The 25,238-nt window shown below is 37.3% G+C and overlaps 1 protein-coding gene across 1 annotated transcript in view; it reads right to left on the reverse strand.

Moving 5' to 3' along the window:
- Positions 1 to 13,930: 13,930 nt before the first annotated feature.
- Positions 13,931 to 25,238, reverse strand: part of IFT57 (intraflagellar transport 57) — a 51,972-nt gene continuing 40,664 nt past the window's right edge. Inside the window, exons 7-11 of the mRNA XM_025990011.2 lie at positions 19,904 to 19,975; positions 18,848 to 18,979; positions 17,440 to 17,502; positions 15,496 to 15,562; positions 13,931 to 14,491 (exon numbers count right to left, since the gene is read on the reverse strand). Of these exons, the coding sequence (XP_025845796.1) occupies positions 14,313 to 14,491; positions 15,496 to 15,562; positions 17,440 to 17,502; positions 18,848 to 18,979; positions 19,904 to 19,975 (513 nt within the window). The 3' untranslated portion in view covers positions 13,931 to 14,312. The remainder of the gene's footprint in view (positions 14,492 to 15,495; positions 15,563 to 17,439; positions 17,503 to 18,847; positions 18,980 to 19,903; positions 19,976 to 25,238) is intronic.

A 25,238-nucleotide genomic window follows, 5' to 3' on the forward strand; every position in this document is an offset into this window, starting at 1 on the left:
GAGTTGAAAGAAGGCGGTTATTATCAAGAATGAGAAGTCTTCAATGAGAGAAGGCAAGATAATGGGGGAGACTTCATTAAGTCTTATAGATTAATGAATGGTTTGAGGACAATAAACATAAATATGTTCATTTAATCTCAGAATATTAGATAAAAGGGATGTTTTGAAACCAAGAAAGAAATGCCTATAAGATAAACAAAGGGAATGATATTTTATTCAAATTTCACAAGTAAATATATGGAAGAGGCTTACAAGAGGGGGTATTACTTAGCCTATATTGGTAAAGAGGTTTGAGACAGGTTTAGGATAGTTTAGTGAGTGCAAATTCACCTCTGATCAATAGGGAAAGGTGCGTAAGATTTTCCTGCTTATTTTTTCATTTTTACTTTATTTTGATTTAATATTTAGAAAATAGAAAAGACCATATGGTGAAAACTTGCTCTCTTGCACCTGTCCCATATCTGCCCAGTCCCTGCCTCTCCCAACAGACATGGGTTTCTTATGTGTCTTTAAACATATTTTGTAAAGTGCACATAAAAGCAAATAAGTTCTTTGAAGGTAAGGACTTTGGTCTGTTTTTTTCACTGACATACAGATATATGTCACGCCTAGAAAAGTACCTGGAATACCGGAGGTGTTCCCTAAATGATCAAATATATTCACTTTCACAATTTCTAAACAAATGGTGGTAGTGGCATCGTATACTCACTCACTTGTATGCATCTTGCTTTATTTATTTGATACTATGTCCTCAAGATTTTTCCATATCAGCACATAAGGACCTCTTTCATCCTGTTTTTTAGAGCCAAGTTCTTCTGTTCCATTGTATGGATATACCATAATTTATTCGACCAGTCTCTTATTAATGGCCACTTAGTTTGTTTCCAAGTTTTTGTTATTAAAACATCATGGCAACAAATAATCTTGTGTGATTTTAACATTTGTAGGATAAGCTACCCAGAAGTGTAACACCAGTTTTTAAGAAGTCATGTCCTCCCCCAAATGTCTCAGATATTGGTGATAAAATTCTCAATCAAATAGAGCACTGATCTACCTGGCATGACATTTCTTGTGTTCTTTTCAGTGTCATTGGAGTTGCTAATACCAGGTGTCGTTAGCCTGCTTTTTTGAAAAAAACAAACACAGATTTGCGGAAAGAGAAACAGTGAGCAGTGTCGGGAGCAGTGAAATTGACACATGGATGCTCAAGATCGAAAGATCATAGGAGGATCAAATCTAAAATCCCCTAAATCCCATACAAATCTTGTGTGGCCACTGCTTGGGTCTCTAAGCTGGCTGTCTCCACTGCAGGTATAGGCTTTAATTGCAATTGTCTGATAATACACATCTGTGTGGCTTCAGTATTTTTCTAGGGATATTTGAGAACCCAGGCCAATACATAATGGCTTCTTGCCAATCTTGCTTCATCATCGCCTTTCGTTTTCCTCATAGCCTTGGGGCTTTGATTTTATTATTTTGGTCAGACTGTGACACTGGGGACATCGGGCTGAAATGACAGCTACCCACTTGCTTTATCTCAGTGTTGCTTCTTACAGGGGAATCGGACATGGATGAGAGTGCTGTAAGAAAACAGTCTCTGAATCCTTAACCCAGGCACACGTGGCTATGCTTCTTTTCACTGCCATATTTCCATCTGAGACATGAAGATAATGATACATGCCCCGCACCCTTTGAGGATGTGGTGGAGAATATTAATGAGATAAGCTTCAGAGTGCAGTTTGAGCTCTTCAGGCCTGAGGTCCTTGATAAAAATTGGGTTATAGAATTAGGGAGATAAAGGAGCACAGTCCAACCATGACCATTTTTCATTATAGAGTACCTTGACAACGGCTGTGCCTCTGACTCCAGTACAATACCTAGGAACTGTCAGTACAGTGCATATGTATTTTTAATATTTTCCCTTATCTTCTCATGTCCTAGCTGCCAGGGACTGTGGGTAGTTTATTCAATCAGCAGATATGTGTTAAATATCCACTGGATTCTGATGGAGGGAGGCGTCAGTCTCAGGAAGAACCCTGGACTGTGGGCCAGGAGGGCTGCTTTGCTCAGACCCCACCCCATCCACCTGGATGCTGTGAGCAGCCCACCTCACCTGAGCCTCTGCTGCCTTTTCATTAGACCAGAGTGATGATCTCTGCCCTGTGCCTCTCTGTGTATGAATGGGAATATTCAGTGAGAATAGAAGTACAAGCGTGTTCAGTAGAATAAGGCCCATTAAAGATGAATATTAATCTCCATGCTGGGTACTTCCTCAAGTTGGAAAGAAAACTGAGATGTCAGGAAACAAAGATGACATACTCTAAGCCAGGGCTTCCCACCCACAACTGAGCTATAAAACAGGAACACATCTACATTTTCTAGTGTGATATGTCAAAATCATATATGTCTATATATGTATAAAATCTGTACATAGGATATTTGTAAAATATGCATATACAGATTATAAAATATAGAGATATCAATGCTTGAGTGACAACAACAAAAAGAATCTTCCTTTCAGTTAGTTCACACTGAACTGGCCAATGAGGGGAGTTGGTTTTCTGTCTCCTGAAAAAAAAACTAGGAAATGTCAAAAGGCGTAATGCCAAACTCAGAGCCCTGCCAGCATGCATTCCAGTCCTGGCAATAGTCCTGTGGCCTTGGGATGGCCTTAGGAGCCTGGTACAGATTCTATTCCAAGAGCTCTAAGGGCTCAGTGAGAGGAAAAATAGCTGTTGATGTTGTTTTTCTTTCCTGAGAGTGGATGGCTAACCAGGGGCTGGTGACACTGGTGGATGTGGTGGTGATTAGAGCCTAGAGGCACCAAAAATGTATTGCTTCCACTTCTGGGCTGGGTGGGGGGTGGAGGCAAGGGGTGGAGGTGCAGGGGCGGGTATGGGCAATGCAGATGAGAGGGGCAGGCAAAGTAAGAATTCTGATGATCCAGTAGTGTTATATCTCACATTCAGAACTACCTCATTTCAGGAACACAGTTGGGACTGGTGAGGACTGAGGTACTATAGAGAACATTACTCCACTTGATTGTCATAGGTACCAATTCAGGCTTCGAGTTGGGACATCTTCTAATCTTCAGTTAAGGTCTGCAGTCGATCATTATGCGAAATTCTCATTTTTGAATGTTGGTGTGTGTACAGACAAGCTCAGACATACATCCACGGATAATTATGTGAGAGGAACTGGAGTGGTCTCCATGGGGATCCTTGGACCTCCTGGTGCTGGAGAGGAGAGAATGGTGCCAGCCAAGAGGAGCAGACGTGATTAGAAACTAGCCCTGGGGCAACATTATGATGTTCTCTCCTTCTGGAGCTCAGCCTGGCCACCAAGGAGGGGCTCAAGAGGCTTCTGGGCCACAGTGTAAACATCTATCACCTTCCTAGGGACTGGTAGCAAAGGAAAGCCACTTTAGCACTGTTTTGGATTCCCCATTTGGTTCATCAAAGTTCATGGGTCCTCCAGGCCATAAGGGAGTTAACAGGGGGATCACGGAACTGTTCTCTGAAAGCCATGTGAGTTTCTCAGATCAATTACAGGAGCCATATTACAAGAAAGGTGGACCCATGAAGTGGAACTAATGGTGACCCCTATAATCATAAACCTAGCTACTTCACATAAGGGGAAAAGGTAACAGGCTGATGATTTCCGTCTTTGCACATGTAAAATGGCAGTGCTGAGATCCAATAGCTAAGCAACAGACTTCCTATAAGTGAAGATTCTTCCTGTAGGACTGAGTCACCTTTCTATAAGGTGATTCTGAGGAACTGATTTGCTCCAGAATTGGAAGGATAGGGATGAATAATACCAAATAATTCGTGGTCTTGCCTCTTTGGACTCCCTGGAATTTCCCAAACACTAACAGGCAAGAAAGTGTCTGCCAGGGCACAGGCTACAACTATGAATTTGGAGAGAGCACTTCTGTTCAGCTGCCAATTTCAGTTTTCTCACCCATAAAAGGATATGGCCAAACAACACTTCTCCCATACTCTGCAAAAGCCAATTTGGAAACCAAAGGCTTAATTCTTTTCTTTTCTCTCACCGTTAAGCCTATATGTAGAAATCAACCACATCTAATGTAATCACACCTGCTTCTATTTTGATGATAAGATCAAAGGATTCATAAGCTAAAGAATATAGGCCCAGGGAAGGAAGGAGGTGGGCCAGACGTGGTGAGTATGAGCACATGCTGAGCACCTAATAGATGCAATTGCGAACATTATCCTATTTAATACTCAGAACCTCCCCAGAGGGAGGCCATATTACCCATCCTTTTATGATGAAGTGAGTTTTCTTCTTGAAGGTTTGTTCCAATTACAAATAAGTGTATAAAATAAAAATCATACACAGGAAATGAAGGAGAAAGACAAAAAGGCAAACATTAGAAACTACATTCTCTTCTCTTACCTTTAATTTACCTGACTAATCCTTAGTTTCCTTCCTCTGGCCAGTTCTTACAGGTAAGCATTTCTAATCCTTGGTCCTTTCCCCAGTCTCAGCTTCTGCAAGCTCCTACCCACTCCAGACATAGAATAGTGTAGTTGCCAACCACAGCTGCCAAACCTCCTTGCTTTCCTCCACTGATACCTCTCTAGAAAGTCATGACTGGCATCCTCTCTCCCTCCTCTCCTTAACTCCCTCTGCACATTTTGTGTGGCGAGAATTTCTAAGTTTGCCACTAGTTAGGTGATTTGGGTCAATATTCTCTTCAAGGTATTGTGATAATATAATACATATGCCATTTATTGAGCTTGTGACACAGTAACTGCTCAATAAATGGTAATTATGATTTAAAAATTATGCTATAACCAACTTGATTTACTCTTGCCCTTCCGTGTCATACCATATATCTTTATATTTCTCAGATTGAAGGCTTATGGTATAATGGGTTCAAATCCTGAGGCCACTATTATGTGGTTTTGGGCCTTTTACTTTGCTTCTCTGGACCTCAGTTTCATATCTGCAAAAGGGAAATAATACTTCCCCTACTGAGGTGCAAAATAAAACATGGTATTATATTGATGCTTAGCACAGTGCTTGGCATAACATAGTGATTATAACGATCATTATTATCTGTGCCTTTTGCTCATGTTAGTCCCTCTTTCTGGAATGCTGCTTCTCCTCTTTCCATTTTGCAAAATTCTGAAAGACCTGGCTGGAACATCCTTTCCTCCCAGTGGATTCATGTCTCCTCAGCTGTGTTCTACTGTATCTGAGTCCGCTATTATATTTTATTGTATTATGTCTGATTTACCATCTCTCCTTCTTGACTCCTTATCTTGGCATTCACAATCTTCCATTTGATCTTCCGTTTTATCCTCCCAGTTTACCTCAATTTCTTCCTCTCCACCATCTGATCCCTTAATGCCTCTCTCCACTCCAATGACTTCGTGTCTTTCCCTCTGCCTGGAATGGCCATTCCTGTTTTTCTTTGCTACCAGAATCTTATCCATCAAGGACCGACTCTAGGAATTCTTGTCTATTTCCTCTGAGTCAGAATAACTTCTTCACCCAACTCATTACTCTTCAGTTTATTTCTCTATTATGAAACTTACCATTATAATGTTTTAATTAATGCACATGTCTTTGCCGTTAGACTCTGAGCTCTTGAAGGGAGAGATTATGTCTGATTATTTATTTCCTTCAGCACCTACTACTGTGCTCAAAATATAATAGTTAACCATTACATTTTTGCTGTATTTGTACTACATAAGTGTACTAAATGGCGTCTGCCTAAACGAAGAGGTCAGAAATATGAATGAAGATGGCACTTCTAAATCAGCAGCAACTTCTATAAAGCTCGTGGATTGCTGGATGGTTTCCAAGAGTCAAATGAACAGGGAGTTTAAAATCTGTCACAATCTCTATCTGAAATAAAATATCCAGTCATGAACATGAGAATAGGCTAACATTTAATGACTAACGAAGCTCAGGGAGCGTAAGGGAAATTGGGTCATATTCAAGGGAAATATGTCAGAAAAAGTAAGAAAAATGTAATAAACTCTGGCTACGGTTTTTAGTCCCTGTGTATTATATAGACTCATTATTGAAATTTATGGTTGTGGAAAACTGGCCAGTTTCAGTTTCAGCATGGTTGAGTCAGGGACATTTCCTGTTATCAATAGGAAGCTGCTATACAATTAAATGGATCAATGATGCAGTGAACTGAATTAGTTGTTTTTTTTATAGCAAGTAATTGGACTAGTTGTGCATTCTACATTTTTTCAGTTGTACAAGCATGATGATCTTTGAATCTATCGTGAGGGAAGATGCTTGGGCTGCTTTAGCCTATTGATTTGAGAGGCAGTAAAAGGAACTGGGTTTAGTTAGAAAGGCAGTAAAGTTACATCAATAAAATGGTACAGGGGATGCACATTTGACACACTGAGTGGCTTTATGGAGACTTAATGATTTTTTAGAACAATTTGCAAATCTGATCTAATTCAATTAGTACTATAATAATCTACCTTAAAATATGGTGAAACATTCTGTTATATATTTACTGCATTTGGTTCTGCTCTACAGAACATAATAATACTTCTTATCAGTGGTGTGCTGGTTAACTGACTTTTTGTTTTGTTTTTGTTTTCTTAAAGCCCTAATTTTTAGTGTTTTCCTATTTCCATGGTATAAATACTCTCATTATGTGCCAGCTTAAAGCGACCAACAGTTTAACAAGTGCTCTCAAAGTTTCTAAATATCTGACAATCAACTCTTAGGAACTGGTACACCATTGCAAATTATTTAAATAGTGTAGGAGAGCCTACACTATTTAAAGATTTTATCTTTATGCTAAAGATTTTAAATCATGCAATTTTAGAATGAGAAGGATTCAGAATATTCTAGTCCTACTCGTAACTTTCCAGAAAAAGAAATATTGACACTGAGGATAAGTGATGCCCTAAACGTCATGCAGAAACTTACTAGCAGACTTGGAATCACAACCACAGGCCAAACTTTAAGAAACACTAGTTGAGGGATCCCTGGGTGGCGCAGCGGTTTGGCGCCTGCCTTTGGCCCAGGGCGCGATCCTGGAGACCCGGGATCGAATCCCACGTCAGGCTCCCGGTGCATGGAGCCTGCTTCTCCCTCTGCCTGTATCTCTCCCTCTCTCTCTCTCTCTCTCTCTCTCTCTCTGTGACTATCCTAAATAAATAAAAATTAAAAAAAAAAAAAAAAAAAAAGAAACACTAGTTGAGATCTTTTTAAAGAGCTCTTCTGATCAAGGTGCTTTATCGTTTGCTGGTAGGCAGGGATTCTAGAGTGGTAACTTCCCAAAGTGATTCTTTGATTAGCTGCATCAGGGTCATCTGAGCAGCTTTTTGGTATTTCTGACTTCTCAGTCACACCCAAGAACTATCAAGTAAGAATTGAGGGGTTAGAGGGCTGGGAAATTGTCATGTTGTTGTTGAAGTCGCCTATTTGATTTTGATGTCCAAGCAGAGGTAGGAACTTCAGATGTTGCTAGCCTGGAGAATGTTTTTCAGGGTAAGAAAATGGTAACTAGTTGAGAACTTCTGACCCACAGAGAAGGGGCTATGCACAGGAGCTTTAAGCCTATGCCATAGCATCTCAAGTGGGGGATGGGAAAGAACAGGTGATGGATTCTAGGGTACTGCCTGGTGGTGAGCTGGAAAGTGTCCTTGTATTACTTAGCAGTACAAGGACAAAGGGTGGAGGGGTCCACACTTTGTGGAGGGGTCCATGCTTTGTGGAGGGATGAAATAAGGCACTGATGATCAATCAGTGAATCACAAACTTGAACTTTGCATGTCTGTATCAAATACACACAGTTATGTAAATCTAACACTTGAGAACTGTTATTTAGGACACATTTAGATGAGCATGGTTCTTGTCTTCCTCTCCTATATTTTAAAAGTCTTGTCAAAAAAAAAAAAACTGACTAGTGAATGAAAACTTGTTTTCACTCTTTAAAATGCTATTTCTCCTTCTAAAATATAAAGTTTTAGGATTTATGCCTGTGTTGTTAGGCACATTAAGTTTTGGAAAAGGTAAAGCTATGACAGTGGTTGCTATCTGACCACAAAATAGGGCAGTGTATTCTAACTACTATAATTACATTATTATTAAAGACTGCCTTAAAGGAAAAACAAAAAGCCTTTTTGGCAGGCATAGAAGAAAGAGTTTTAAGAAGAAAAGCATTTGGCCATGTCATCCTAGGTTCTCTACAAAGTCTCCCAAATCCTCAAAGTCTACTGACATTCAAAGAGCATTGCATGCATGTTAATTATCCATGCGGGAGAGTTATGAACCAGAGTGACACATGTCTCCTCATCTTCCTCCACAGATCCCTGGTTCTAATAAAAGGTTGAAAGTAATCTCAAATTTGTACACTGATTTTCACATGTGCATTCCTAAACCTAAATCTATATTCTCTGAGTGTGGTCTTGGATGGAAGGAATCTGTGATTACATATTTGTAAAAAAAAACAAAAAAAGGAACTATATTAACTATTTGCAGATTCACAATGGAGATGAGAAGTCCTCAAAAAAATGAAGCTTGAACTCATGGTTTTGCTAACCTAGATAAGCTAGAGGGCAGTAGAAAAAAAACCTCCTTTAGAATTGTTAGAAATTTTGTTCCTATTTGGTCAATGAATTGATGATTATAAGAATAGAAGATGTGTTCAGTGGGTCATATAATTTTATTGAGGAGGTCATATTATTTGAACAAGTTGATTTCCTGTTTGATTCAGAGGGACGATGACTTCTATTTAGAGCATATAATTTCCAAGAACCATCATTTCTTAAACTTTGTATTTTGAGATAATTTCAGTGTTACAGAATAATTAGTAAAAAATATAATGGGAAAGGGTTAATATCCAAAATATATAAAGAACTTAAATAATTCAATACCAAAAAAAAGCCCTAAAATGGGCAGAGGACCTGATTAGATATTTTTCCAGAGAAGACATACAGATGACCAACAGACACATGAAAAGATGTTCAACATCACTAATCACCAAAGAAATGCAAATGAGATACCACCTTCAACCTGTCAGAATGGCTGAAATAAAAGACATATGAAATAACAAGTATTAGTGAGGATACGGAGAAAAAAGAACACTTGTGCACTGTTGGTGAGAATGTAAATTGGTACAGCCACTGTGCAGAACAGTACAGAGGTTCCTCAAAAAATAAAAAAAATTGAATTACCACATGATCCAGTAATTCCAGCACTGGGCATTTTTCCCAAAGAATACAAAGACCTTAATTTAAAAAGATTGTGCACTTTTATGTTTATTGCAGCAGTATTTATAATAGGCAAGATATGGAAGCAATCCAAGTATCCACAGATAGATGACTGGACAAAGAAGATGTGACATATATATATATAACTTTGGAATATTACTCAGCCATAAAAATGAATGAGATCTTGTTGTTTGCAACAATATGGATGGATCTAGAGGGTATCATGCTAAATTAAATAAGTCAGGTAGGAAAGACAAATACCTAGGATTTCACTCATATGTGGAATTTGAGAAACAACAAAAAACCAAGCACAGAAAATAGGAGACAAACTAAAGAACATACTCTCAAATACAGAGAACAAACTGGTAGTTGCCAGTTGAGAGGCAGAGAGAAGGGCTGGGTGAAATACATAAACGGGATTAAGAGTACACTTATTTTGATTAGCACTGAGTAATGTATAGAACCGCTGAATCATTATATTGTATGCCTATAACTAATGTTAACACTGTATGTTAATTATACTGCAATAAAAAAAAGCCGCACCTCCTTAAAAAAATACAATGGATTTCTATATGACCTTCCTTCAGATTTCCAAAATATTAACAATTCACCAAATTTTATTATCATCCTTCTCTTTACATATATGTGAATATACAAATACATACATATTCACATATTTCTCCCCCAAATCATTTGAGAGCAAGTTACTGATAGGATACTCCTCCAAATACTCATGTGTATTGGTAAAAACAAGGATATTCCTCTATATAACTATAGTATAAATAGTTTAAAAATTAACATTAACACTATTATTCAGTCTACAGAATTTATTCAAATTTTACCTGTCTCAATAATGTCCTAACAAAAAAGTCTTTCTTGCTCCAGGATCCAAACTGGAATCACTTGTTGCATGTAATTGTCTCCTTAGTCTCTAATTTGGAGGAGTTCCTCACTGTTTCTTGTTTTCCATGCTCTTACCATTTTTGCAGAATATAGGCCATTTTGTACAATGCCCCTCTACTGGATTCGTCTGATGTTTCCTCATGATAGATTCAAGTTATGCACTTTCAGAAGGAACCCCATAGATGTTTGCCTTCTCAGGAGACACATGATGTCTATTTGTCCCATTTTTTTTTTTTTTTTTTTTTTATGATAGTCACAGAGAGAGAGAGAGAGAGGCAGAGACACAGGCAGAGGGAGAAGCAGGCTCCATGCACCGGGAGCCCGACGTGGGATTCGATCCAGGGTCTCCCGGATCGCGCCCTGGGCCAAAGGCGGGCGCCAAACCGCTGCGCCACCCAGGGATCCCTATTTGTCCCATTACTAGTGACGTTAACTCTTGATCATTTAAAATGTCTGCCAGGTTTTTCTTCTGTAAAGTTATCATTTTTTTCTCTTCATGGAATAGTTTAGTTTGAGATGATGTAAATATTCAGATTTTCATTAAACTTTCACCTAGTAGTTTTAGCATTTGTCAACCTAAATAAAGAAGTAAACTGAGGCAAACTTGAATTACTGGAAATTGAGTTTATTCAGAGGAATAAATCTTGGTCTTCTATAAATCAGGCATTTATGAAAAATCAGTCTCTCAGTTCTCAAATTCTGTTTTGAGAGCTACATGGATGGGAGCCCCCATTTCATAGCCTCCGGTTCCATTTTGGATTGAAATCCTTTCATATATCTTTTGATGACTCTTGCCCCAAACAATTACTACTATGGTTAATCGCCAGATGGCAATTTCTAAATGCAATATTCTTTTTACATTAGCTGTCATTCTATTGTAAGGAAGACCTCTCTCCATCCATTGATTCACTTATTTTGTCAACATTAAAAATAAAATACTAAGTTATTTTTACTAGCAAAATGAGTTTATTTAGAAATAGCAGAGGAATTGCAATATGGGACAGGCAAGCTATTGTGAACCATAGGCAAGTCTGAAGAGACAAAAGGAAAGTTAGCTTTTACTAGGTTTTAGGAGGAAATTGGGGAGGGGGTTGTTTTTTACAGAAGTTCACGGGAGAAGAGCAAGAGTTGAAGGTTGTGGCAGTTTCTCATTGGCTGCGAGTGATGGTTAGTGCTTTGTTGCTGGGGCAAGAAGGGAATCTTCCTTTTTTTTCTTAAAAACAGAAAATGAAATTCCTATGTGAAAAATGTCTTTCCTTGTCAAGATAATTCTTATCTTCCCTCTCTCTGCTGGTTATGGAGGCTGCAACAAGTGGTATGTGCATGAGAGCTCCCCCTCAGGGCTTTCTGACTCCATTTTTTAAAGTGAGGGTTCCTTCATTAATTTTAACAATTTCTACCTGTATGGACTCATGGTTTCTTGTTTTATTCTGTAGGTTATAATTCATTACTATCATTATTTATTTTAATGTTCAATTGTCCCAGATTGGCTGGTTGGGACGTCCCTGAGTCTGTGTCCTTTAATGAGTTTCCCATCATTCTTTGAGTACTTCTTCTCTTTCTGGCGGAACAAGATATTCCGGCTCATATTGTGCTTTCCCTGTCCCAGCCCAGGAATCATTCTCCTAAGAAACCTGTTTTTTTGTTTTTAAGTAGAAGATTTAAAAACCAAGATCTGAGTGTGAGGCATTCTCACTGTCCCTGAGGTGTCACTGCTCTAGGCCCTCTTAGAGGACAGAAATAGTAAATACGTGCACGTATGTATGCATGTATTTCTATATATTTATTTCTATTAATCTGAATTAATATATTATTTATTAATTTATTAATTTATTTCTATTAATCTGAAGAACCGTGTGCCCATACTGATGCTTCCAATTCCAAAGCAATACCACAGGGGGAAAAACATAATTTACAATTACTGTCTCGAAACTGTGTCAAAACTCAGACTTGAAGTCATTAAATTCGCCATGCTGAAGAATAGGAACTATGAGACATTCTGGAACTGGGTAATGCCAGTCATCCAAACATCCTCTTAGAAACTCATGCTCTGTGTGCTAGGTACTTGGCTAGAAATATGGAAATGAAAAAACCTTTTTCCCTATTCTCAAGCAGCTTAGTCTATGAGAGAGGGTAGAAGAAAATAGATAAATACAATGCAATATATTCTGTATTAGAGGTATTCAGTGTTCTTTGGGAACAGAGAAGAGGGGTACCAAGCCCAAACTGAGTAAATTGATTACTTCGGAGAAGAAAATAAAAATAGGTTGCCCATACTACTTCCTAGAAGAATTGTTAGATTAGTGCATGTTTCCACAAAGTAAAGAGTGTACTTTGCTTCTGAGCAAAAGTACATTTTATGGAGAGCTGATTTATTTAGAAGGATTCTCTGCATTGATGGAATTCATCAAAAAACTGCAGCCATGACCATACCTATGCAAGTAAGTTCCAAGAGAATCAGTGTTCGCTTGTGGGACCCAAGTTTGGGTTTCCCTCCTCTAGGCCCCAATCAATGGACATAAAGGAAAGAAAATATTGGATTTTTTTCAAGCTGCCTATTATCACAAACTAAATGAAATGACTTATTTGCCATTGTATTTATTGTCATCCTCTTGAGCCACAGAATAGTTTATGCATACTGATTTTCTTTTATCTGAGCTTAAACTCAAGAAGAGTATGAAGGAGGGAAAAAATTTGTGTGTGTGTGTGTGTGTGTGTGTGTGATCTACAAAGGAAAGACTAAGGCAAAAAATTGGGGGGAGAAAATATTAGGATAAAATTTGAGAAAGGGATTTTATTATTTTTGTTGTCCTATGTATATATAGGATTCTCATAAAAAGCTACTACTAGATTTCTTTTTCTTCTTTTTAAAGATTTTACTTGAGAGAGAGCACGAGTGCATGAGTGGGAGGAGGGGCAGAGGCAGTGGTAGAAGTAGACTCTCCATTGAGCAGGGAACTCGACTTGGGGCTTGATCCCAGAGTTCTGAGATGAAGGCAGATGCTTAACTGGCTGAGCCACCTAGGCACCCCTTTTTTCTTCTTTTTAAAGCATAAATGCGGGCTATCTTCTGGTTTGTGCTCTCCTTACCAGTCTCCCCCAGTGTTTAAGTCTGGTCACTCTAATATTGCCTATTTCACCAATTTAAAGTCCCAGACTAGGGGATCTTTGGGTGGCTCAGTGGTTCAGCGCCTGCCTTTGGCCCAGAGTGTGATCCTGGAGTCCCGGGATCCAGTCCCGTTGGGCTCCCAGCATGGAGCCTGCTTCTCCCTCTGCCTGTGTCTCTGCCTCTGTGTGTGTGTGTGTGTGTCTATCATGAATAAATAAATAAAATCTTTAAAAAAAAATAAAGTCCCAGACTAGAAGGTTGTTCAGTAAGATGTGTAAGTAAAGATTATCAGCACTGGGAAGCTGATCTTCACTTGTCTTGCTGTCTCCTGTTGTGCTGCAAAATGATTCTTCAGTACAGCCGATACAGCAGAAAAAAATAGAACTGAGACATGTATGTGCCTTTTTTGTCACTACAGAGTCAAACATGACTGAAATATTTATTTATTTATTTATTTATTTATTTATTTATTTAGTGGCCTTAGAGAAAAAATAAAATCATTTTAGTCATGAAATACAATAGTTAATACACTTCAAATGTTAGTAAAGACACTAGAGTTTTTCATATTTTTTCTAAAGAAATATAATTCTAGGTAATAAAGCTGAGGCAAGGGTAATTCGGATTCTTAAAAGGATCCTCATCCCTCATTAGCTGCCTCTGGGCACAGAAGCACTTGAGATCACTGCAGAGGTGGACCAAACTGAAGGTGCCAGGCTGGTGCAAAGGTCCATGTGGTGACAGCAACAGCAGCCCCTACAGACAGCATGGGTCATGTACACTGACTTACACAAGAACAATAAGAAAAACATGCCACCAGGTGGGGGTTTTAACATCTGTAATGATAGGTGAAAGCTTCTTTGAAAGTGAGAATTTTTAATTACTTTATTAAATATTATATTCAATTTAAAGGCTTTAACTATCCATAATCACCATGATACAATATGTATGCATATATATGTAAAATATACCCACTGAACATGCTTTAGGAGGTATAATTGTGTTTTGAAATCTATGTGACATGAAATACACTTTGATATAAAAAAGCAACTAATCAAAAGCATGAAAACCAGTATGTTTTAATAAGAGCCTACTGAAGATTCTGGAATGATTGTTGCATGCATGTCCCTAGTCATGTTGGACTTCTCCTTGAGTTTTGATTGGAGTAATGTGTGTTCCACAACACCAATTCTGATGTCCATCTGAACGGTTTCTTGCTTCAGCTTTGTTAAGCTCTGTTTAATCTTTACCAAGGGAGCTGCAGAATGAAAATAAGATGCAATAAAAATGTTCATTTGGAGTATCAGTGTATTACAGAATTGTATGACATTTTCCTCACTTTGTCTTAAGCCAAAAATAGGGTTAAAAACACAGCCAACAACATACTGACATTCACACAATTTTGCTGTGGTATTTTAAACACCTGAGATTTTTAGGATGGGAAATGATGCAGAGTTTGATGTACTGAGGCTGAATTTCTTTCCTTTTCTCAGGGAAGAGTTGCTAGCTAAAGGGATATTTAAGGATGTCTTTAATAACTTTTATGGGCTAGAATATTTGTCTGAAGGAAGGGGACACGATGGGAAAAAAAGGAAGAAAAAATTACCTGCAAGATATAGATAATGGGCTCATTTAAACATACTGCAAAACCTCTATACGTTCCCTTTTGAAGGAGCATTCAGTATGTATCATCAGAACTCTGGAAAATCTTTCTAGAACACAGAATGGCCTTAGGCAATCACCCAGGGCCATGTCAAAGCAAGTAGCTCACAATGGACCATGAATACTAGAGGGTTATTAATTCTTCTCTATTTGACCCCTCTGCCCAGTCAGGTCCACTGCGGGGAGAGGAAAAAAACAAAGGTCGTCCCATCGCTGCCTTCGTGCCATTGGGGCACACACTTAGTGCTCTTCTGCACATAAAATGGAATAATGAAGCTCATTTGATGAAAACAGAAAATACCATTTTTAAAAAATTTGAATAACAAAGGATATATTTAAGTATTTCCTACTCTATCTCTGAATCAATGCAGTCCAAATCAAAAAATCCTAAATAAGGGTAAAAAAAAAAAAAAAAAAGTAGGACTCTTCTCAGCTGATTGATAAGGAAATAGTACATGGATTATCAGACATCAAATTCATTTTGAGGAGAGGTAGGAAAGTGGTGCAAAAATGATTATTGTTTATTAATAGCATTTTGTTAAATAGATTTCTTGAGAAATACTCTCACTAGTTTTCCCCTTAGGATGGGTGTGTACTCACCACCGTCAGTCATGCTGCTGCCTTTTTCTTCCATTTCTTGCTTTACCTTTTCTAGTTCTTCTGTCACCTTTAATTGAAAAAAATTTTTTTTCATGAGCTCTAGATTTTAATAAGCTTTCAAAATTATTGAATGATATATTAAAAAAATATAGATCTAATACATCCATAAAGGGACATAAACATATTAGGAGTGTTCTGGACATAATTTGAATAATAAAAGAGACAGAGAGACAAAGCTTTTTATCTTCTGAGAGTGCTCCTAACATTAAACTTCACCAAATGATGTTTTCAGGTTGTCACATGACAATAAAAACTGATCTAAGTTGTTGTTTTAGGCATCAGACATGCAAACCTTATAGTTATCTCCTAGCATCTACCATGACAGTCCTTTTTTTTTTTTTTTTTTTTCTTTTTAGAGAGAAAAAGAGAGCAGGGAGGTGGGGTGGGGTAGAGAGGGGCAGAGGGAGAGCGAGAGAATCTCCACGCCTGACTTGGAGCTCTGTCTCACAACCTTAAGATCATGACCTGAGCTGAAATCAAGAGTCAGACACTCAATGGACTGAGCCATCCAGGCATTCCAACCTTGCCAGTCTTTAATAATGAGTTATTAATTAAAACAGTATATACATTCTGAGAAGATTTTGGATTTCTAAGGCTTACTAGGTATCTTTCTTAATATTATAGTTTTATAAGAGAAGATGCCATCTTTTCCTGTATAGGATGCTAAAAATAACGTTTATACCATATGGCTGTATATAAAAATATTCCAACTGCTCTATCCAAACCGTGAACTCCAAGAGGCATATTGTGCTGTCATATTGGCTCTTAGCTGTATTCTACGTCATATTCAAAATTATACTACTATAGCCTCTATTAGTAAAATTCCAACCTAGAATATTAGCTTTAAAAGTTTTTTAAAAAAATTATATGACCTAGAACTAAGCCATAATTATTGTAACTTACTAGGCTTTATTTTTATCATACTGGTGAGTAAAAACTTCCTTGGGAATAAAGTGCTCATCCAAGTAAAGCAAATTAATTTTTTTTTAGGCACCTGCAATGTTACAACTGGGGATAACTACCTCCTCCAAAAGAACTAAATGGGTCCCTGGACTCCCTTCAAGTGTTAATTTACCTAACGTAAGTGAGCACTTTACTTCCACATAATGTTCTATTTGCCTAGAAGCACCACAGGATTAGAGTCTAAATATTTCTAAAGTTATACTTTTAGTATTCTAAAATAACTATTTATGCCTCAAATAATCGCTATAAAAGAAGCTTAATTCTATTATATAGAAAATGACTGTGACAATTACACTGGATTATAACCAAAGACACTCTTGTACATTGGCTATTGAACTTGTAAGAATTTTTTTCCCCTGGCTCTTCAGTAAAAAATTGGAATATATATTAGATTGTACCCCCTTGTGTGATGATGAAAATCAATGCAGCAATAAATGCAAATATTTCAGAAGTTCTCAGAAGGATAGCCACTTTCAGTTTGTAGACAGAAATACTTAGGATCACATACATCAGCAGCAATCACTAAAAACAGATCTTATATCTTACAGACTAACATTAAAATTAATTATAAGACATTTAAGCCAGTGCTTTACCTACTCTTCTATGTATTAATCATGATTACTCTGCTTTTAAAAAGATTAAGGAAGGTTATAAATGTGCTAATATTATCAACAGGTTCTATGTTGAATTTAATAAAACAACTTCAGGCGTTTTATGGAAATAAGAAGTATATAAATACATAATTGATTCATTGATAAGAAAACTAGGGATTTTCTCCTAAAGAAAAGGACTCAGAGCTACAGGAAGCAGTTACTGAAATAAAGAGCGCCCGGTTGGAGCAGTATTAAACCACGACGACTCTGCATGGCTGGGGCCAGGGTGCAGCTGAGGGTGAGGAGAGGGCGAGAGCGTGGTGTGCACCTCAGACAGGAGCTTGGTCCTTTCCGTTACTCCGCCATTACCCTGCTGGTATCGCTCCCGTGCCTAAGGGAGAAAACATTTTGTTTAATGACAAATTCACAACAGAAGCAGATTACTTAAATGTGACCTCTTTGTGTTTGCAATTTCTGCATATCATTTTATGACAGCCCCCCCCCATTTGTGAATACATTTGTGAAAGTGACATTTAACTGTAGCTTTTTTATGTCCCTAATAGGCGCGATGTATTTAAACTAAGGCACTATAAAATGATAAACTACCTTAACCTTCATATACTGACTGTGTAACTCACACGGGCATGGTTCACAATAAAAACTGTCCTCAGCTATTCCTACACAGTTTAGGAGAGCAGCGCTTGGTCGATGTAATTTGCATGCTATGCAGAGAAAACCAGTTCAAAAAATCAATCATAACAGAGCATCAGGATGAGCAATTAATAAGGATTAACAAATGGTATGACAGTACGGAATATGTTCTTGGGAACTAATCTAACAATTATTTAGTATCAGTGTTTGACAGTGGTTTAAATCAGACTTTTTACAGCATTTTGAAAGTAAAAACATCCATGAGTATATATGTATATGAGGGAATAATTTGTTAAATAAATAACATAATAAAAAAGTGAAGATTGTTTTCTGTTTGGTCTTTGAGAACTTCTGAAAGTACAGAAGTATCTTAAGTTGATTTCCATTTTTTCCCTTCTTCTAACCTTATTTGCTGAAAGAAAAATAAAAAACTCTTCAACTAGCATTTCTAAGTGTTCTTACTAGCCTTCCTAAACATCAGGAAAGAGGGGGTATAACTCCCAAGGAAAGCCTTTAGATCCCTACTGGGGTACAAAGAACCACTGCTTCCAAAGGCTGAAGGTTTTATTTTTTTGGTTGAAATTCTAAAACCTTGAAAGGATTAAAAAATTTGCTCATTAAATTAATTAAACTGCTTGTCTCTGAACGTGTCTTGCTTTCATATTCTTTATTATGTGGCTGTAAGCCATTAAGGCAATGATGTCTTTTCCCTCTGACACATGTAAATGCATACTATTCTTTTTCCTCCTACTCACAGGGTAAATTAACGGCAGACTAAGAAACAAAACCAGGTGTCCTGACACTCTGTTCCTGTTCTAAGCAATGTTCCCCAACAATACATGCCTTCATTTATTTAAATCAAAAGAAGAAATGCATTTAAAGACTTCTAGGAGATAATTTCTATTGCATGTAACATGGAGATGACAAGTTCTACTGCCTCACGTGGCTTCCTAAAGTGGGCAGAGTATCCATGTGTTGCTGTTTGGGAGAAGCATTTCATGATTCTCAAATGAAAAGTGCTGTGTCAAGTTTGGGAATTAAGGTCATTAACTGAAATAAATCCCTGGATATCATTCCTAAGTTACCTCACTCAGTTGGGCTTGGGCTGCACGATATTCTTGAACCAAATGCTCAAGCTGGTTGTTGATGTACTTTTCTCGGCTGCCAATCTTTTCCAGAGTTCTACTAATTTCATTATGAAGCTTATCCAAAAATCCCTAGAAATTCCATAGGATTTTAGTAGATAAAAGAACTCACAAATACATTTTTCAAAAATAGTATAAAACGGGCTAAATTTCCTTCAATCTGTCCCACAAATTCCCAACCACTTGTGAAGAAGAAGATAGCTTGAAATTTTCAATAGCAAAAGAAGTCTGTAATGAGAAATATTTTAGTCACACTTGGCAGAATGTTAAAATAAAAAAGCACCTGGAAGTGTTAGTCAATTCATTAGTCCTTATGCATATCTAAATTGTACGTGAGTGGAATTTACTTTTATATAAAGTTTGCAATCAAAGTAGGTAACAGAATAACACGACTTTCTTGTAGCACAGTTCAAAGATGACTAGAATGTTCCAGTTGGAGGTAAGTCATTAAATTTCTAGCTCTAGCCTGGGACCATAACTTCTCTTTCCATCTTTGCTTCCTTGTGGCATCCTCCAAAAAGTCCTTATTTCTGGCAGAGCAGCAAGCCTGGGGAGGTTGTAGGTTCTAAGCATGCTGGCCTGATGCTCTATTATCCCTTGGGATTCAGAAAGGAAAGAATGATGCAATGTTTCTCTAATATATATATATTTGCATATAGTATAACTGTATGTATATAGTATATATATATTATACAGTATACATGTTTTATATAGACAATTGTATAATTTGTACACACATTGTATAATTGTAAAATATGTACATATTAGAGATATGTGTCTCTCTATATATCAGATATATATTATACTGCTTTGATATAAAATTATCTTTCTTTAGTTAGTTGTTAGAGCTGTTGAAATTTAATATGGTACATTCAATCTGTAAGCTCCTCAAAAGCAAGGACTGTCTCTTTTCATTTTTTTCTTTCATGTTCTCCTTTAACAGGTGTTCAATAGATGAGTAAATGTACATTGATCCACCTGAAGTAATTCACATACCTTGGTCTCCTTTAGAGCAGATTCTATTCCACTTTTGTGTTGGTGCATTTGGTCAACATGGATTCTCCAATCCTACAGGCATAAAAGCATAAAGGAACAAGTAAAATATACATTTCCTTCTTTCCTCTACTTTTTTGAAGCTGTATCCTTTATTTTAACTACTTTGGTTGCTGTCCTATTTCAGGTAGGAAAGTACTATATATAGCTTGCAATCAGATTATAAAGAAATATATGTAGAGCACTTTAGGATAAAAGTTTCTAAATAAATGTAAATTATTTTATGTGTTCACAGAGCGATGTCTGACAATTTGAATATAAATTATTTCCTGCACTGCTGGTGGTTAATATTTATGACTACCCATCAAAATGAAAAAAAATCTAATTACTAGAAAAGAAATACTTGTTTAAATAGTAACAATTGCCAGAAGCAACTCTGGAATCAAGTATCATATATCAAGTATTAGTTTGTCCTCTGAAAATTAAAATGAGGCCCTCTTCTTCAGGAAGAATTCTCTTAAAAAGAAAAAAAAAGAAATCTATAATGATTATTAAAGTTCAGATATTTTAAGATAAATCGTATTACTAGTAGGCTAACTCAAATCAGTGTGGATATTTGAAACCTATGCCAACATTTTAATTTCTGAAAAAGATATCCTCAAATTTTTTTGATTTACATTATTAAAGTTAACAATTTTAAGACTGGAGACATATACATGATGACAGAAAATATTATGGTAAGTTGAAGTGATGGAACCAGGATAATCCTCAATTATACATATCTGTTTGCATACCATGACGCTCTGCTTTACTATCTATACTATTCTATGAAGAGAAAAATATATTGGGAATTGTCCTATTCTACTGATTTCTTAACTTTGAAACATGAGCTATTGATTACAGGAGGGAAAATCCTTGGGTACTTCACACATACCAATTATCAAATTACAATATATTAAAGAACCTTAAAGAGCTTCTAGCCTCACCTTTATCATTTCACAGATAAGCAAAAAGAGGCCCAGTAACAGAAAGGGGCACACCCAAAGCCACACAGGTAGTGGTGCACCTGGATCAGAAGCTAAATGTATTAATTCCCACAGGATATATTTTGGCAGTTCAGAGTTAATAAAAGGAGCAATTGGCTACTTGACACCAGTGAAGGTGCTAGAGCAGAGAACAAATCAGCACTTTGTCCTTTAGCATTTTTCTGTCTCATGAGCAAAAAATATCTCAGAATGAGAGCTGAGAAGGACCTTAAAGATCATCTACTCATCCATTTAACAGTCATCTGGTGCAACGTTTTCATTTTACAGTTGAGGGGACTGTTCATCACCCGTGACTATGACTAGACAGATTGGCAAAGGAAACTGGCCTCTCCAACTCAGTCAGTCAACACTGGACTAGGGAGGAGAGGTGGCTGGCTGGCTGCTGCAACTGTACCATATATGGTTCATCCTCAAAATGGAAACCTGTTTAAGCCCAAGCAAGCATCCTTATGGAAGAAAATGAACCTGAGGAGTATCATTATATTAGTAATTTTTCCAAAAAAGTACTCATCCTACCTGGTTCCCAAAAGAATTTCATAAGCTTAATAAATAACAAGTGTATTTCTACAGTCTCTGTGTCTGTAGATATACACATGTAGAAGCATATACATATATACATACATTTACTTTATATACATAATTTTATTTATAGTAATTGATCTGTTTAATATGGTCTGTGTTCTGCTTTTTCTATTCAGCATTATTTTTTACCCAGCAAATGTAAAAACTCTTATTTTTTTCAACTTCTGACAAAATATTTCAAGAGAAGCAAACATGCCTGACTCATCTATGTATAACTATGATAACTTACATTGATGTTAAACTCCATGGAGGAGCTGGCATTTCAGTGGAAGCTTGAAGCATGAGTAGCATTTCAACAGGCTGGAAAGGAGTGGGAGAGGAAGGGTATTTTAGGCCGAAGGAGTAACAAGAACAAGAAAAAACAGGAAAATATATAGGGAACAAGTAGCCCAAGCTGGCTAGAATATAAACACAAAGTTCTTGGGTGGGGTGGGCTGGGGTAGGGAGGATGAATCATGAGGAAGCAAAGTTGGAGAGGTAGATTAAGTTAGATTGGGGGTTTAACTGAGGACCATGGATTTTATTACATGGACAAATGGAGAGCTATTAAAGATTTTTGGTTTCAGTTTTAAGATACATTTGTGTTTTGAGAAAGTAACAGAGGAAAGGACTAGAAGGCAAGGAAGGATTAGAAAGGCAAGAGACTGAAGGTGGGTAGGCAACCAGTTAAAAGGCTCTGTAATGGGCCACGTAATACATGAGCAGGGTTCACAGTAGAGCAGTGCCTGTGAGAATGAAAGGGAAGGGATGGATTGAAGGGACATCGTAGAGATAGAACCAGCAGGACCTGAGGACTAAGGGCAAATGTGGGGTGGCTGAAATGGAAGTGGGATAGTAGAGAGAAGGTGTCTTTAAGGTTTCTAGCCTTAGGAACTAAGATATTAGTAATATCACAGTGTGACAAGAACAGAATAGATTTCAGGGAGTCAGAAATATTGAGGAATTTAGTTTGGGGCTTTTTAATACAATAAGCCACTGGGACATATTTGTGTATATTCTTATTGCTTTTTAAAGTGGAAAGCTAGGGTAGCCCTGGTGGTGCAGCGGTTTGGCGCTGCCTGCAGCCCGGGGTGTGATCCTGGAGACCCGGGATTGAGTCCCACGTCGGGCTCCCTGTGTGGAGCCTGCTTCTCCCTCTGCCTGTGTCTCTGCCTCTCTCTCTCTGTCTCTCATGAATAAATAAATAAAATTAAAAAAAAAAAGTGGAAAGCTAGAAATGATTTATAATTATCTGCCACATATTCTGAATATTTATTAAAATCTAGATGGACACATTTCCTGATGTACGGTTATTTAAAAAAAGCCTCAAAACTGTTCTAACCTTTTAACCCAGCAATTTCACCTCTAGAAATTATTCCCAAAGAAATACCTGGGGATACACACGAAGATGAATGTACAAGTTCTTTGTAAAACAGCTCTCTAAATATTTAACTCTTTAAATATTTAAGAGTAAAGTTTAAACTAATTTTGTGATATCCATTTCACCACTAAAAATAATGCAGTATGATACCATTTTTATAATGCTCAAAATGAAGCAAAGCTCCACGATACATTATTTGGAGATAGACACAAAGATACACTGTTTGGAGATAGACACATACGTGAAAACACTGCAAAAAAAGAAAAAGGAAAAGGAAGAGGAAGAAGAAGTAGAGGAAAAAGAGGAAGCAGCAGCTAATGACAATATATAACATACAAACTTGAGGAGAGGGGTTACCCATGGGAGGGAAAAAGCAGCAGAGGAGAGTTACACAGGTAACTTCAAGGGCATGTAAGAATCTAGTTCTTAAGTTGAGTCATGGGCTCATGAGTGTTTGTTTTATTATTGGGCTTCATGATTGTATATGTACTGCATATCAAAATGCTAGATTCAAAGAAATTTACTTGGCAAAAATGCACACAAACATCATATAGTAAAGTGGAAAAACATTCCCCAAAGAATATACTATTAAGTGTCCAATTTAGTAAAGATTAGTATTTGTAGGTCTAGGTGTATATTAAGGAATTTGAATGCTGATGTTTAAAATGTCTTCTTTATCCTTCCAAAATTCTCCAAATTTCCAACAAGAGAATTTTTAACCATCACTTTAATCATCAGGGAAAACAAAGTAAAAAATCTTCTGGATGCCCAAGTAGTTCTTGAAAGGGGTTTAATACAGTTACAGCAGAAAATATAAGTGATCATACTTCTAACATTTTAAAAACATGAAAAAGGCAAGATATGGAACTCTTAAAAAACTGTAACTGAAATGTTTAAAACGTTTACAGAAGTTTGTGGTAAGAATGAAGAAGCAATGGGTTTTAATGGTATGTAAGGACTTTATCCCCAAAGTAAAAGCCTGTCCAACAATGCTAACAATCCTTACATTGGTAGAGACTCCGTTAGGTTACAACCTTTCCTTTTTGAGGCTCACAAAGGTTTGGAAAGCTAACTAGATCTCTCCTCTCTTCTTTTTCACTTCTCCCCTTCCCTGTAAGAGGGTTATGCGATTTGCAGGCTGGTTGGGGAGGAGTATATACTTTCCTGGTCCATGGATGCTGGCCTTGGCCATGGGATTCTCTTTGGCCATTGACATAGTGGTGGGCATGGCCTATGCCAGGACTGTGCAGATGCTGTAAGAGGCATCCATCAGCCCCTTTGCCCTTTCTTTCAGCCATGATAATAGACATGCCCAGCACAGGGGTGATCCTTTCAGCCTTGGTCTGGGAATAAGAAATATGGGACATTGCAGGAGTAGAGCCATCGCTGAGCCACACATCAGCAGACATGTATCTTGAGTGAGAGTAAATGTGTTGTTATTATTATTATAAGCCACTGTGATTTGGGCTTGTTTTTGATACAGAAAAACGGACTATCCATACATATTATATAGGAGAAAACCAAGAATCAGGTAGGTTAAATGACCTTTCCAGGGTTTCATGTCTGAAAAATGGAAAGCACTCCAAACCAGTACATTTTCCACATACTATACACTACTTTTCTTTATGATAAAATGAACTACTGAAGAGTATCTAAGGTAAACCAATTTTTTTTTTCTTTTATATGAAGTGAGACCATATGGGCCTCTGGTGTTTACTGGTCACCTGTTCCAAAGTGCTCTGCATTCATTAAGCTCATTTTTCCTCTCTATTGAAGTTGAGTTTTTCACTAATCCAGCACATTTCCTCTCTCTGAGGAAATGAAAAGACTAATAATGGTGCAGTATATTACTTCTTTAGATTTTCAATTTTTAAAAATCCTTTCATACAAAATCTCTTATAATTCTGTCACTTTTGAGGTAGATAGCAAAGGTACTGTTGTAACCATAACCTATTTCCCACTCCAAATTCTTTAGTGCCAAATTAGATCTCTCCTTTTATCAAAAACCAGAGAATTGCAATGACATGTCTACAGATGGTGAGTCACAGCATACCACAAAATCAAAATGTAGGAGATCGAGCTGCAGCCGTTAAGGTGACCAGCAAGAATACATGGATCTCTGGGTTTGACTTCAACAGCACAACCCCTGAGTGATTTCCTTTGCATATGCACAGACATTTGGTTATTTTGTCTGGATCTCCAACTCAATGCTTCAAGCTCCTCTCTGAAACTGCTGTAGAGAGAGAGATGGAAACATGAGCTAGGGATGGCAAATGGAAATTTTATCTGTGTATATGTTTCACTAATTTACGACTTGTAAAATGTCAAACTCGCAGTTTTTCCCCCAAGT

Source organism: Vulpes vulpes, chromosome 1, assembly GCF_048418805.1.
Source record: "Vulpes vulpes isolate BD-2025 chromosome 1, VulVul3, whole genome shotgun sequence".
Taxonomy (NCBI): domain Eukaryota; kingdom Metazoa; phylum Chordata; class Mammalia; order Carnivora; family Canidae; genus Vulpes; species Vulpes vulpes.